This window comes from Dermacentor silvarum, chromosome 4 (assembly GCF_013339745.2).
Source record: "Dermacentor silvarum isolate Dsil-2018 chromosome 4, BIME_Dsil_1.4, whole genome shotgun sequence".
Classification (NCBI taxonomy): Eukaryota; Metazoa; Arthropoda; class Arachnida; order Ixodida; family Ixodidae; genus Dermacentor; species Dermacentor silvarum.
The window spans coordinates 74,141,143-74,157,410 of record NC_051157.2 but is presented as its reverse complement, the minus strand read 5'-3'; the positions used below and the strand labels follow the sequence as shown (position 1 = coordinate 74,157,410).

Genomic DNA, 16,268 nt, shown 5'->3' with positions numbered 1-16,268 from the left:
TACAGTGCCCGCCTCCACTCAGGAAGTTTCTAGAGTAACGGAAGCCACTGTGGCCTGCTCTCTAGAGAGCTCAGGAAAGAATGCTGCGACCAACTCGGCAGCCCCTCCGCCGCCTCAACCACTAGTCGAAGACCAGCATGCTCTGATGCCAAATCAGACAGGCCAGGAACAGGATGCTCTCCTTCCACCAGTTTAGCTGAAAGCCTCCGCTCAGACGACTGGATCAAGGACAGGGATCCTCAACTTGCTAGCACTGCAGTCGGGAACGCATAATACATGGTACGCCAGCGCAGCTAGGGGTAGCAAAGCGCAAGTAAAAGAGTACCAAGGTAACAGGAGCCGCAAAGCCGGCGTGGTCGAAATCATTTGTCGTCAGACAACGACGTCGAAGAGGATGCAAACCAGCCGACAGAAACAGCCGACTTGTCAGACAAGGTATTGCTCGTGGGCGATGGAAATGTACCACGGATTGCGCCAGCGCTTCGGTATGCAACGCCGCTTTGAAGGTATACACTGGGCTCGGCATGCAACTAGTGAACTGCGCACTCCACCGGTTCTCCCTCCAAGTGAATGAGTCAAGCCACCAGGAGTGTTGTCTGCTAGTGCTGCTAGTAGGAGTTGATGATGTACTTAGAGGGACAAAAACCTAAAGATGTGGTTGAAGTGATCCGTGAGAAGGCAGCTTCGTACGCACCTCGACTCATCGTCCGCTCAGTGCCGGAAGTGACAGTGCTATGAAATAAACGACGGCGCGTGCAATCATATCGAACGCAGCGGTAAAAAAGCTGTGTGTGTCCTTAAAGGCAAGATTCATCGATAACGGTGAGTTGCTCGAAGGAGAGGGCCATCTTGCAAGATATGGCACCCACTATCGCAGGAGCGCGGCAGAAGTAGTGGCGGCACAAATTACTGCGGCCTTGGGGCCTTATTTGGGGACCCAGAGAGAGCTCCGAAAACGCAAGAAAAACAAGGATAAAGTTGTAGCCAGGGTAGAAAGATTGCGCATTATTTATTTTTATATCCCCCACTCTGCCACGTGAAAAACTATAATGTGATTAAATGAATACGGCGAGGCGCCACGGCAACATTATGGTCGCGGCATTAGAGAGTTTAAAAGTGAAGCTTTATTTGTCTACCCAGCCAAGGTCTGGCGTGACTACGTCATGGTCGGTACCTCGACGGATATATTTCGGCGAGATACTTCGGGTTAACGCCAATCGATGATAAGCACATAGTATTTATGGTTAAGGCATTGTATATAGTGGTTAATCAATCGCCATTCTGACCTGCAGAGAATATACATGGGCGTGATGACAATCATTTTATTTTAAGGTATGTCACATGACAAGGCGCATTACGGCCGGTCAACTCAGATCGCCCGTAAACCCCGCAGTAGTGTCCCTCATACAGCATTCTCTGTAAAATACACGTAAAATATTCGAAAGATTATATTCTGGGCTTTAACGTGTCAAAACCACGATCTAATTGTGAGGCACGCCGAAGTTGGGGACTCCGGATTAAGTTGGCCCCCTAGGATTCTTTAATGTGCTCCCAATGCACGGTAAACGGGCGCTTTTGCATTCCGGACGCATCGGAATGCGGCCACCGCGGCCGGTATCGAACCCGCGTCCTCGAGCTCAGCAGCGCAACGCTATAGCAATGCACTGGGCTAACGCGACGGGTAAAATTGGAGTAACCGTGCTATAAAAAAGCATGACAAATTTTCTCTTTTCAGCAACAACACTTTTCCGCGAGAAGGTGCCGATGTTCCAAAGATGAGCACCAATGACAACGATGAGATGGCAGGTTCGATGTTTTTCGTCGCGGTGATTGGTTAAGTTCTTTCAAACTGCGTCAGTGATTCCGCTGGGCACTCTTGCTTCTCTATGCACCTCCCGTTGTGCAAGACTCGGTCCGCAGGACAGAAACATCCGGGCACGCAGGGTCCATCGTCAATGGTCTTGCGTATTGAGCATCGAGGCGTGACCACCGGGCCGCAAGTATGAAACACCATACCTGGCGGACAGCGTCCTTCTGCGAGAAGAGTTCGTACAAATAACATTAAACACGCCCACAGAAATACCTTTCTTGCTTCAACGAGGGATGCGCTGATACCAGTTCAAATGCACACCAGTCGTCAATACGGTTCAGTGTGTCAAGAAGCACGAATGCTTACTGCGCTACGGTGAAACTAACCGTGGCGCACCAAAAAATTTAATCATCGCTTTTCGGGTCGAGTAGCTGAACATAGTACCACGTCGTAGTGACGGGCGCTGGCTCAGCCAGACAGGCAGGAAAACGACGAACTTGGAAATAACTATCTTTATTTGACAAATTAGTGGCGCTCTAAACTAAGGTACAAATTGGCGATGGTAAAAACAAACACGGTCGGCGGTCTTGCGAACGCAATTACGCAGCTATCAGTTTGCTCCCTACTTATAGAGAACGTCATCGCGTGAATTCCAGATTACCTTGCGATAACCACGAAAGTTCAAGAAAATGCGATAATTGCTACACTCTTCACGCTCCAATACATCGCGTTAATGTCAGGAGTAATTGTATAGCTCGTGAACCGCATATTCAGGTACGACATGTGCTTCGACCGTGGATTTGTCCCGCCTGTAGACGTCCAAAAGTTAAACGCGCTACGAAGGCGCATTTAACTTTTCTGCGAGACACTGGCTCCAAAGAGATACCTGAATTACCTATGTTGCATGTTTTGTCTGTGTTATGTGTCGTACTGTGTGTGTCATTTCACTCATCATCGCATTCACCTCCGCATGTTAGGCATGCCGCCAGGAAAAACTCTCCACTTTTCATTAAAGAAACTCTCTCCATTTTCTCTCTTCGATAAAACGGGCCCGTCTTTCTACATGTGGTCTCAACGTTCGAAATGTAAGAATTCTGTGATAAGGCGAGTGCATCTCCCCCGTAATATAATATTGCCGCAAGTCTGCTCCTAAACATGTGTTCTACGACGGTAGCCAGTGAGCCACTGTGTCAAAAGAGCGTCTGCTACCTCTCGCGCGCCTGCTTGGTTTCGTGGGGTGGCGCAATGTATGCCGCTCGTGCACGCGCACGAGACAGGGGCGCGAACCATCACTGGAAGAGAAAGAAGTGCGTTCGGCGCAGAGACGCTCGTGTGGAACGTTCTTGAAAGCTCTTCGTGTACATAGTTAGTTGCAGGGCACAGGTTCGCCCTTAATAAACCAGTTTTTGTATTTTACTCCTCGAAATACCGTTACAATATCATGAGCGCTTCTCATACATAAGTGTGCTAACACGCATCACTGCATCAGTTTGACAAAATGTAAGTGGACTCCATGTTGAAACGGCAGCCAACAGAACAAGTACCGTGCGCCCATTCCATGGCGCCACCAGCATTTCCGCAATGGCGCCACCTGTGGCGGAGACTTCGTAACGTGGCGTGTGATGCGCAGGACAGTCCGGAGGAGAAGCGCTAAGTGACGGCGTATTGAGCGCGTTTTCTGGCGTGATATCTAACACTTTGTTACGGCTAGAAATCACGAAAAGGAAAACGCCCATACACGGCCACATGCCAAGTCAAGCATCCCTGTAAATGTTAAAGCACTTTTTTTAAGACAGCGAAAAGCAGATTTTGTGAGATCAGGAGATAACACATAAAATGAACCGACGCATAACGATGGAACGCGAACGCACCAGGCCGAAAGAAAACGCAGAAATTACAGCCAACATTAAAAAAATAAAGATTTGTGGACGTCAAGAACACGAGAGAGGCCAACATAATGTAGCTATTCTATTACCATTCGCTTCCTTCTGGCGTTTCGTCAGTGGTTTGAGTGGCACACCGCCCACGTTATCACTACGATTTATCAGACTGACCAGTGTTCACCGAAAGCTACAACGAACGTCATTTTCATTGGGGCTTAGTTGCCACGCCTAAGCGAAATCGGAGCAAATTTGTTAGTGCACCCAACTTCTAAAAGAAGCCAAGCTCAGGTGTAAAATCAAAGAACCTGGAAAGTGCCTATGACGATCATCGAAAATGTGGTGCTTCTTTGTGGTTCATGAATTGAAGTACTGAAGAGTTACCACGTCGTAAAACTGCGGAACGATCTGCGAAGCCGAGCACTCGCAAACAATGTTTGATTCCACGGTGTTCTTTTATATGCGCCTGAATCAAGTACACCAGCATTCTTCTCCTTAGCGTTTTTTTTTTTTCTTTTTTTGTATTTTTGTATTTCAGTGGTTGGAAATCGTTTCCACGACCCTGTGTTAGCTGCAGAACCACTAGGCTACCGAGGCCTATATAGTTCAAGAATTGCACATGCAAAGTTCTTTTGAGGACAACTAAAACTGAACAGGGCAGCTCAGAGAGGTGCCTCTCGTGACACGAGTAGTGGCGTTGCAGCTGCCAGGCGCCTGGGTTAGAACAAGTATAGGGGCATCTCGGGACTATGTGTTCTGTTAAAATGGCCCTTAACCGTTCTTATGCCACACGACTGTCTTCGGGAAAAACGAAACAGCTAAAGAAAGATTGCTCTAGAAATGGCCATGATGCTTCCGAAACCTCTACCTAAGGACATACGCTGAACACGGCTCGCCATCGCAATAACAGACCTAGACACGGCGTTTAAAGACAGCTGCGCAAGATATCGGCAGCAGCGCTACAGGTCCTGTGCCAACGCTACAAATGGAAAGCACAGGGTTGTGAGTAAAAATGATTGGTTCGAGGGCAGGGATTGCGAGTGGGCACACGAACCTTTAATCTCAGCGATATTTTGAAAACACTTCACAATTCTCAGTAGTGCCATTTAGTGCACGTGGCAGAAGGGCCCAGAAGGATGTACATCGTGAATAGCAGAAATAATTTACCTTAGTTGCCATTTAACGATGATGTCTCTCTTGTTTTGTAGTATATAAAACCCGTAAGCATATTATATACATATACCATTATATGGTATATATGTATATATAGCAAATGGGGGAGGGGGGGGGGGGCGGCAACGTCTTCGAAAAACTAACAGCATTGCTTTGTTGTTGTTGTTGTTGTTCTTGTTTTTCCATCGAAGCAAGCCGAACTCACCGCAAGCTTTCCCGGGCAGGTGGCTTAACGACACGTTGTGCAGCTCGCAGGCCAGTTTCACTGCAGCGTAGGCGTCGCAGTAGCAGAAGGCACTTCCGTAGCAAGAGCACATTTGCTGGGAGCAGATTTCGTGGAACACCCATGAATTCTTGAGACTCTTCAAACAGGCTTGTAGATTTCGGTCTTTCCTGTTTGGGTAAATCGAAAGGGCAGCAGCGTGAGCAGATACTTCCACGAACGTAATGAATTTAAAAAACCGGCAATGTAAGAAGCAGTCTCTGAGCATAGAATTGTGGGTGGGTATATAAAAAAGCTGTGAAAATGCAGACTGGCAACGATTCTTCTCTATGTTAGAGCATGGTGGGAAATAAAAGAGATATATCCTAAAATATGCTCATCTAGTACGTCACATGGCGTGCCTTATAAAGCTTGTCTAGACGAGATAATCGAGAATGTCAAAAAAATTGTTTGTCCTCAGAATCTTGAAGTAATGGACAGTGTGTAAAACTGAGTGTCAATGCAGAGTAGTATTTATTGTAAATGACCAACTTTCGTGAAGCGAATATCGAAAGCGTCCCGAGAAACCCGCATGCTTCCGAAGCGCAGCTGAGAACGAACACAATAAGTTACTAAGAATTTTGGCCCCGAAATTTTTCATGCTGCAGCACCAACTTAAGTATGCTATTTATTTTTCCAAAATACGACTCATCCCAGTATGCGGCAACACATACACTACCTTAGATTTCATCCCTACCTCCTCCCCCCTTTTTTTTCGTTTCTTTTTCTTTTCACTGTCCTTCTGTGCAATGAGACTTCAGATAAAAAAACTTCCGAGTTTCACCACACGCATTAATAGTACTGATATTCGTCGTAATACTTGCGAAAATTGGAAAATAAACGCGGCGTATTTTTATGAATTTTCTCGAGTTTTAGGCGAATAAAGAAATTAGCTCAACTAATAAATTGCAAATAAAGATAAGTCATGATACACAAATGAGTGCGAAGTAAATACGAGGTGTGTTCAAAAAGAAACCGAACTTTTGAAATAGTGCGCCAACCGGCAGAGGGAGTGCTCTGCGGCTACTGAGCGCATGTAGCAGCAGGTTTATACAACAAACTGCCATTTGCCGCGTTTCGCTCTGACCGTTAGTTGGCAAGCTACAGCCGCTGAAGTTAGCACATGAACAAGCTGTTCTTCGGATCCGTGGGTGCCAAAGTGACAATGAAAGAATTGAAAGAACAGCGTGCATGTGTGAAGTTCCGCTACAAACTTGCGAAAACTTTCACAGAGACATTTCAGTTGCTTAGCCAAGCATACGGGCAGGACTGTATGAGTCGCACGCAGTGCTATGGTTGGTTCAAACGTTTTGAAGATGGAAGAATGTCGGTCGGTGACGACCCCAAGCCTGGACGACCTTCCACACCCACAGATGATGACCACGTCGAGAGAGTTCGAACTGTGATTTGTGTAAATCGTCGTATTGACTGTTCGAGAAGTCGCTGACGAAGTGGGTATCAGCGTATGATCATGTCATAAAATTTTGAGTAACAAACTTTGCATGCGGCGTTTCAGTGCTAAATTCGTGCCACGTTTGTTAACTGACGAACAGAAGCAGACCCATATTGAAATCAGCCAGGAACTGCTCGCCGCTGCCAATGACGACGAAAATTTTCTTAACATCATAACAGGCGATGAGACATAGGTTTATGGCTATGATGTTGAAACGAAAGTGCAGTCATCGCAGTGAGAGGCCAAAGGTTCTCCTCGCCCAAAAGAAGCACGCATGAGTCGGTCAAAAATGAAGGTGATGTTTGTTGTGTTTTTTTACTACAAAGGCAATGTCCATCAGGAATTTCTGCCACATGGTCAGACGGTAAACAAAGAAGTTTACCAGGGAATCCTCGCACGTTTGTGAGATTCTGTGTGCCGTAAGAGGCCTGAATTGGGGTAAAATCAGGCTTGGACGTTGCATCATGACAATGCCTCGGCTCTCGCGTCGCTCCTTGTCCGCAGCTACTTAGCAAAACACCACACTCCTGTTGTGCCCCACCCACCACATTCTCCGGACCTAGCCCCAGCAGACCTTTTTCTATTCCCGAAGCTTAAAACCACCTTGAAAGGACGTCGTTTCCAAACCGTAGAGGAGATCCAGGACAATGCGAGAAGAGACCTGTGCGCCATTCCAGAAAGTACGTTTCAGGAGGCTTTCCAAAATGGAAAAAAAAATATGGGAAGAGTGCATTGCCAGTAGAGGTGACTACGTTGAAGGGGACAGCACTTAAAATGTTGCACCATAAGCAGTAAAGGTGTTATAGCAAAAGTTCGGTTTCTTTTTCAAGACACCTCGTATGTCAGAATGTGAAAATGCATGAACCAGAAAAACATGGAGCATTCCTTCCTTAACGGGAGAGTCCAACGGTTAATTCCTTTCTTACTTCATGTATCTACACATCTCGGTAACTCTAGCGGCGACGTGGGCTGGTCGATTTGTGCAGGCTGGAGGCGCTTGGCCTCGCCGCCGTTCAACGGGGGTGGGTAGGCTCCAGCTGGCGAGGAACTCCTGCAGAGGTTGTCAAACAATATGATAACAAAGTCACTTTTGCAAACAAGAGCAAACTCAAATGAAGCGCTGCTACGTTGATGCGGGAACGTGTAGGATTGGCGCAACTTGAACGCAGTCAACGTTTCGCCATATACTGAATATTTTATCTCTGTTTCCCGATTCCACCTACTTACATCGTTTTCGTTCAGCCTCCGCAGCCCTGACATTGCCGCATGAAAATCGAATGCTATAGGCTCAGTCTTGCCGTAATTCAGTTCAAGAATAATAACTGTATATTGAAATCGTCAGTTATTTATTTCAACTGCAGTCGCTTGATAGGAACGCAGAGCAGACCTTGCAATTGCAGATTTATTTAGCGCACAGAGGGAATGTGCGAATATCAACATGTTTCTGGCCGCTGACGAGAGCTCCTTCATCAAAATATTTATGCCAGCAGACAAATGCTTATGAGCGACACGTTTAGGAAAGTTGTCCTTTGACGATGCCCCGCTAGTTGCTGTCATATGGCGTACAACATCTACGAACACATCAGTCCCCAAATTCTAATGCTTCCTAGTCTAGATCAATTTAAGCTGTTCTCTTTTACTTACGGGTAAGTCTTCAATACAAGTGATTTTTCTGTCACCAAGAGGCCAGTTATTCGCGCAGAGGAACACCACTTGCCGCTTTTCCCTTGGCGCTGACGTGGTGCTTAGTGGTGAAGTCGTCTCGGACGTCGGCGTTGGCATTCCCGCACAGGCCGCACACTTGACCAGCGTATCCGTCCGGAAGTGACGTCACGATGGCACCGTCCTTGCGCACCGCGACGACCAGGCCGTGATGAGTGCGCAGTTCCACCGCGTTGCTGCCGTTGCCGAAGTCGATGGACATGATGGTGTCCTCATGGTGCGGCCGCTGGACGTCGCGGTCGCCTACCAACGCCCGACCGCTGGCGAACAGCGTGGCGGTTAGGCAGTGTATGTACACGCGAACCGTAACCTGCACGTGGACAATTTATAATAGCACGATTCATAGCAGTGTTGCGCCATTATTTTAAACGCGCGGCTTGCAATATGTGTCTGGGTATATCGCTACAAGCTACAGTGAGCCAGCTCGGGCCGACCTCACTGCCTCCCCTCCTAACAATTCCTATATTTCTCACTCAGTAGTCTCCCGGCGACGTTCCAGCTGACGCCACGCGTGCTTCATTGAAATCCTAGTTTAGTGACATTTATCTTCTTGGCGAGTACCGTTATCAAAAAGGGTGGAAGGCGTACCTTTAAAGGGTAATTAACACTGGAAAATAGTACCAGCTTTCAGCAAATAGTTGTTCTGCTTCTAGGGGTGTAGCTGTTTCAAACAAGAAATACTGCCTTTTTTAAAAGACACCAAAGAGAAACACTAAATAGATTGCGACTGATGAAGTATTGTTCCAAAACTCTACCTTGGTTAATTTCGCAGATACAGGTTGGTTACTAGAAGCGAAAATAACGGTCAAAGTTCAAACTGCGTTTTTTTTTTTTTCAACTTCGCGCCAAAGCCTCAGTTTGTACTTCAGTTGGAAGTCACGGGTTGCAGTGTATTTTTTTTTTTTTACACCTTGGTAGTTGTGGTGCGAATACAAGTTTTCGAAATATTTTAGGTATCAGTCTTTGACTCCTTTAGAACGCGACGCATTCCGTCTTTAACGATAAAAACTAACTATTGGCCCGAGCAGACGCCTCCGTAATTCACGACATCACAGTGAGCGGACGTCATGGATCGGTGACGTCACGGGTTATGCGAGAACTTCTCGTCTGCGTCGCCACTTATCTCTCGTTCTTGCGTCTTTTTGGGCTTCTTGAGTCTGCTCCAGCGTTACGAGTGGCCTTTTTTTTTTTTTGTATAGGACAATTCTACTAACACAGCTCAGCTTATTTTTTTATTTATACTTCTTTTAACGACTGAGACCAGATATTCAGATATTATCAAAATATTGTTACGAGGAATATTTATTTATTCGGCAGTAGCTAGCTGGTACTCCTACACAGCGCAAGAGCATAGGCTTCCGCCTAGCTCGAGCGCTCAGTCATGTGTACATCGTTGACGTCTTCGTCGCCCAACCGTGACATATAAACCCTCGGCGGATGAAGCGGTGCTTGCTGGCATTAAGAAGGCGTATGGCAGTTGTAATGTTTGAGGTGGGAAACATGCACGAGTGTCAATTCGTGGTGTTACACTCGATAACTTGAGTGTCAGTAGAGATATTTCATAAGTGACAGATGTTTCTTGGCGCTGCATTCGATAGGACCCGACATCGCGGGAAAAGTTTTTCTCGCAAAGGCTAAAGCGACGAGGTGGGAGCCAGAGCTCGACGAGAGAGCCCGGAGGGAAGTACGCATCCCTGTGTCAACGATCATAAAGGGGCTGCTGTGCGGCCTGCTTTTAATATATCATTTTCTACAGAGATATTGAAATGGAGTTTCTGTGGTATCTATCGACTTTTGTGCTCTAACATGACCGGATATTTATGCGTCCGGCAAGCGCGTGTGCAGTAGTTGCACAGGTGCACGCTCCCATTGCATATTACGATAGCCATAATACAGTGACCGTCACTAACCTCATTTCCCATGAGACTCAGGTAGCCGTAGAATTTCCCGTGGTAGCAGTCTTGGAACACGGTATAATTGCGTTTCTTGTTCAGCGGGAAAGAGAGTCCGTCAAAAGTGACCAGAGTGCTGTTTGGCAGCAGGGTGCATTTTGGCGGTTCTGAAATATGATAAAAAAAAAAAGCTTAGAGAACGAAAAGCAGTCACCCTTGCGTTACATGACTGGTGATTTTTCACAAACCAGAATAGGATTATGCGCACTATTTAATAGCGCAGAATACAAGCATCGATATCACTATGTTGCACTTTCTCCGCGGAATAAAAGAAAATGTCCCTTATTAATATTGCTCATAATGAATAACTGAAAGCCATCTGTAACATTAGATTGTGTAGCTCGGATATTGAGCATCATTTCCGGCTGAGACATTTGGGTTCCGCTCACGCTGGTAACGTAACACCATGTTCGTATCTTTGAGCTTCGTCGACAGAGCGTAACCTTCATGTTTACATACAAAGCAAGCGTGTTCCGTTTATGCCGTCCCTCTTGTTAGACACAGCTTACTTTGTCACGTTCAATCACGAAGCCTCCCGTTTGAGGTCAGTTTGATGTCAGTAGCCCTGGCTTGTCTATAGCATGCTGCTTCTTCCGTATCGCCCAAACTGATAATAAAAGGTGTATGGCAGATCGTGCATAAGTTGCCTATGTGGCCTAGGTGACCTAAGCCACTTTTTCCTGTGATAAAGTTCCACGGTTAACCAGAGACGCCTGTTTGTCGGAGAGCATACTGTCACGTCTCTACAAGGGCCAGGCGATGCGGCCTTTTGTCTCAAACTATTCTACGCTGGCATTTAGGTTGTGGTCATGTAAGGTTGGTGAAGTATGTCAGTTTCTTTTCTGTCAGCCTTCCTTGATCTGTAATCCAATTACCCCTATAAATTACACCTTTCCAACCCATGAATAGCAAGTTAAAGCACGCCAGGCAGTTCCCACCTTTGATACAGGACCCACAGCACTGAGACGGGTTCTTGAAGATAATTTCTCCCTGCAAAAAGGATTAGGCAATAGTCATGTTTTCTATGTGGCAATGTCACGGATACAAGAAACCATACTCACAGCGGGACAAGTCAGTGCTGGACAGTCCAAAGGAGAGCACTGAACCACTCCCTTGTCACACTTGCAGGTCTCACAGCCACGCTTCCACGACTCTCCGTCCTAGAAGCAGCGCGCCGGTATAGCAAGAACTTATCTCTCTATTGTAAAGTGTCAATAGGAAAGCTGAAAGCATCTTGCGAACTGTGATGAAGGTGTATTCGTGTCGATCCTGATATTACGCACAAAAAATTGTTACCTCGTTCATGATTTCACTGGTTAAAGAATTGGTTTTACCGTCGCAAAATAGCATCTGGAATTGCAGGTTTATAGGCTTACTTCTGAGCACCTAAGGTTCTTTAATATTCGTTTTAATTCAAGTACACAAGAATATTTTGCATTCTGTCGTATCAGAACACAGACGCTTCGGCCAGCATTCTAACCAGTTACTTTGTGGTCAACAGCAGAAAGCTATATAGCTATGAACCCTCCCTTTACCTGATGAGGAACAGCTAATTACTTCTAGAAACTAAAGAAATTGGTTAAGGCAGGCAGTTAGCGTGCGCATGTGACGCTTTATAAGTTGATATAATTGATGGGGGCAATTAGGAAGGATCGAAATACATCTTGATTATTATAAAATAGATTTGTCATAAGGAACATATTTGCGTAAAGTACGAATTTATTTATTTATATATATCTGTTTACAGTACCTTACGGGCCCCACGGAGGAAACATTGAGTAAACGGAGAGGGAGGGGGGTTACAAAAACAGTTTCGAAAGCAGGAACACAATACATCAACATATAAACATGTCAAAATATGCGAGCGCAAATTATATCGCACAGTTCGTCGACCGATACACAGAAAGCCAACAAATACGCCGTCATTATTACATTACTCCGTCGAAAAGTGCCAGGACAGTTGACGCATACAACTAAAGTAGAGGTCAGCGGCAACCATTATGCATTTTTTTAGGAAATGGCATTTCTCGAAAGGCCAGTGGATCGGGTAGTGAAACGATTTCACCGGGAAGGCTATTCCAAAGGCACAGAGGAAACACAGATGAATTGAAAGCCAGCGTGCGACCCGGTATGAGACTACAACTTAAGTGATTGTGAAGCCGGCTAAACATGCGCGAAGGGGTTTGTAACGGTAGAGTAAATGATCAAGAGTTACAGTTATACTTATGAAATAGACACAAATTGGCATGAGAACGGCGCATTTCTAAAGGCTCGAGGGAAATGTCTCGTTTAAGTTTATACTAATGCTGGAGTGTCGATCGTATAGTTGCGCGTTATGAACCGAGCTGCGCGTTTTTGCACTGCTTCAACAGCGGAGATTAGATATTCCTGACGCGGTGACCAAATGGACGAAGCATAATCGAGCTGCAGGCGAACGAAAGACAAGCAAGCAAGTTCACGAACGTCAGATGGGCAGTTGCGCATGTTGCGGCCCATAAAATTCTAGCGTTTTCGTAGCTTTCGTGGTCATCTGTATAATATGGGTGAACCATGATAGGTTAGAAGTAACGTTAACGCCAATACAGTTATGCGTAGACGCACTAGAAACAGGAGTGGTGTTTATGGCGTAGGAGGAATCAGAGGTTAGTTTCTTGCGTCTAATGGGAATAACTTTACGTTTGAAAGTGTTAGGTTCCATTTACCATCTAACATGCCACTGATGGACAAGATCAAGATCATATTTTCGGTAACGTACAGTGAGGCTGTTAACCTGTTTAATATCAAAAGCCATACACAGAAGGTGACCACAAGTATGACTTGAGTCCGAGGCATTACAGCATCAGCACCCCTGCTAAGGTCATCAAGCCGGAAAAAATCAATATAAAAAAATGTCCTAGTTACGACATCTTTTGTGGACCATATCAGAAGCATATAGGTGAGCCTGCCGCCTTAGTAGCACACAGAAAGAGGTCCTCGATGACAGAAACATCGTGCTCGCATAACAAGAAAAAAATTTAGAAGGACAGTGAGAATATATGCTCTTGTAATACTTGTTTACGACTATGTTATTGCGAGTTTCTAGCTAAGTGCATAATTTCAGGTACCTAATTCTGTGCGTGACATGGCTGAGGATCACGAAAGGTACCCAAATCACTGCTCTATTATGTATATATTCAGCTCTTCAAAAATTTCATTGCAATATACCTGAAAGATTTAGCGCAATAGCACAATACAAACTTTACCCAAAGGAACAATTTATTACTATATATTTTGTTGTTACTCACACCTTTCGGTGGTAAAAATATTATATAAATCAAGGGGATTGCGCATAATTTCAGTCGCGCAACAGCGCTCGCTTGCTGTTGCTGCAATGTTATCGCAGAGCGCTATATCTAAAACTATATACAATACATCTACAGAAGCCAACTGTGAGTATACTCACCACATACGCCGACGAAACATCGATGCAATAACTGGTATCTGTAAATAGAGCGTGTTAGATTAGACAAGATCACAAACGTGTTGGGGAGTCACGTATTCGCGTTTCTTATACTATAAAAACCAGGAAATTATCTTGTCAGCCATCGATTAGGTTCTACGCCAACTTTAGTCACTAGAGTACGTCATTTAACCTAAGTTGGGTCAAATAGGTTTCTTTGCATAGTCGTTAGAGAAAGTTCATTCGAGCGTAAGTGAAAGAGACAGCAATGATGAACCATGGCGAGGCACGACTAATCCAGTGTCAGGAATATTGCCTCAAGCAATCGGCGAATTATGCGCAACACACGCAACTTGCGTGTGCTGCACGTGTTGTACGCGATTTTCCCACATTTAAGGAGGCGAGCACATTCAGAACTACCTCCTGGCCTAGCTGTCACGTGACTTGTTGTCATCGAGGTTAGACAGATGCTCCCATCAGCAACCATGATTTCGAATAGAGAAACAAACGCACCCAGTTTCAACAGCGACACCGCTCTAATTCTTTGACCCACGAGATGATGCGACCGACATCGCATATGATAGTGCGCAGATCTTCAGCTCGAGACAAGCTTGTTGACGGGTCATCACGACATCGTTCAAGAATAGTGCAACCAGCACATGCGCGCTGAACGCAAGTTGTGTGTGCCCCGTTCGCCTTCTATGTCGGCGCGCTGGTTTCGCTGCAATGAACTATTGTAGGCTGTTTAGCCGGCCGTCGACACTTACGAGCTACGAGATATGAATAGAAGGCCTAAGACACGAAGAAACTGCGCCTGCACCGAGACTAGTCTCGGGGCCTCCTTAACAAATTGTTATTTGTTGCCAACACTAGGTTAGGCTAGTTGGTGCTTATAGTTGTCAGTGTTTCTGGTGCGAAACGTTAACAGAAGTAAGATGAAACGGACAGAAAGAGCTCGAGATACGGTGGTTGCTCGGTCCCTTTTTCTTCCTCCTACTTACATTTTTGCACCACAAGCATTAAAACAAGTGGTGACAGGTTGCATTTTGTAGCTATGGAGATTTAGTTACGCAGGGAACAACGATTTGTGACTGGACATGTTACGCAGGATCTATGGACCTCGCAGACTTCCATGAGAGAGGTACAAGTAAGTATGATAGCAATTTAGTTTACAGCAAATTGAAAACTACCCTTGTTGACGCAATCAAACATACGTGTTAACGAAGTCGTTAATAGTGAAAACGCGTTAGTTCTCAGAAAACTAACACCATGTCTCTAACGACAACGTTAAAGCTTACCCACACACGTGATTCCATCGTTGCTAAGGATCATTCTCTCTGGACATGCGCACTTATAGTACCCCGGCATGTTGACGCATGTGTGGGAACAGTTGTGCCTTCCTATTAAGCACTCGTCGACGTCTGCAAAACCAAAATCAACGAGCCCTTGAACTAGTGAAGCAAGAGCAGAACAGGAACATCGCACCAGAACAGAAGAAATGTCGAATCGAGTCGAACATCAAATGCTTTTCGAATAGTTATAAAAGAAAATGACGACCCCGATTCCACCAATAAAATAAAATCATTTTAGGATTCTAGAATATTCGCAACATTCGTACGGTTCTGTCGTTATATTGCACATTATGAAACGTTGTGTGTTAAGAGCGCAAATGGAGCATTGGGCGCAAATAAGCACGCACAAAAAAATTGGGGTTTCACATGCCAGAACCACGATATTATTATGAGGTAAGCCGTAGGGCGGGGGTCTCCGGAATGATTTTGACCACCCGGGTTCTTTATTGACCACCTATATATCTAAGTACATGAGTGTTGTTTGTTTGTTTGTTTTTCACCTTTTTCTCACTTTTTCTTTTTTTCCTCCCTTCAAAATGCGGCCGTGGAAGCTGGGACCAAAATCGCGACCTCAGTAGCACAACGTCATAGCTACTAAGCTACGGCAGCGGGTTCAAATAAGCAGTTTATTCGCATATATACTCCGAACTCGGGTAATCGAGAATGATAGCGATTCTGCTTGAAATATTTGGCTCCCTGAGCGACATATAGCGTGCTCCACTATACTTTTCTTGTTTTATATTCTATTTGGCCACCTGGATGAAATGTATTGTACTTTCGCACCAATTTCATTATTCAATGCGTATATTTGTCGTATAATCACTGTTGCCACTTGTAAAATATTTGAAAATATCTTGCATTTGGCAACAATGATTATTCGATTCGAGGGCCACATTGAATAGACTCTTCGATTCTAAGGCCGAATCGTATTGAGCAATAGGTAAACTTCGATATAAAGAATTCGGTAAAATCAGCAAATTACAATTTGTTGTATTGAAATTCGACCTTGTATGTAAATAAGTACAACCACCGATCAATTTTTCTTGCATGGAAAGGGACAGAAATATTTCCCGAATTATCATGCATTCGAAAAAAAGCAAATTTGAGTGAGAAAACGTTTCATTTTGTTCGATTTGGGAGTCGGCGACGGATGATTCGGTTTCAGTGCCCCATCGACGATATCTTCACATCGGCGATACGAATTAAGTGAAGCCAGCCACGCTTT

At 45.2% G+C, this 16,268-nt stretch overlaps 1 protein-coding gene across 1 annotated transcript in view; it reads right to left on the bottom strand.

Moving 5' to 3' along the window:
• Window positions 1-458: 458 nt before the first annotated feature.
• LOC119450237 (sushi, von Willebrand factor type A, EGF and pentraxin domain-containing protein 1-like) overlaps window positions 459-16,268 on the bottom strand; it is a 29,496-nt gene continuing 13,686 nt past the window's right edge. Inside the window, exons 9-17 of the mRNA XM_037713620.2 lie at window positions 14,990-15,112; window positions 13,695-13,732; window positions 11,314-11,412; window positions 11,191-11,242; window positions 10,211-10,359; window positions 8,296-8,610; window positions 7,505-7,629; window positions 5,069-5,256; window positions 459-2,034 (exon numbers count right to left, since the gene is read on the bottom strand). Coding sequence (XP_037569548.1) covers window positions 1,835-2,034; window positions 5,069-5,256; window positions 7,505-7,629; window positions 8,296-8,610; window positions 10,211-10,359; window positions 11,191-11,242; window positions 11,314-11,412; window positions 13,695-13,732; window positions 14,990-15,112 — 1,289 coding nt within the window. The 3' untranslated portion in view covers window positions 459-1,834. The remainder of the gene's footprint in view (window positions 2,035-5,068; window positions 5,257-7,504; window positions 7,630-8,295; window positions 8,611-10,210; window positions 10,360-11,190; window positions 11,243-11,313; window positions 11,413-13,694; window positions 13,733-14,989; window positions 15,113-16,268) is intronic.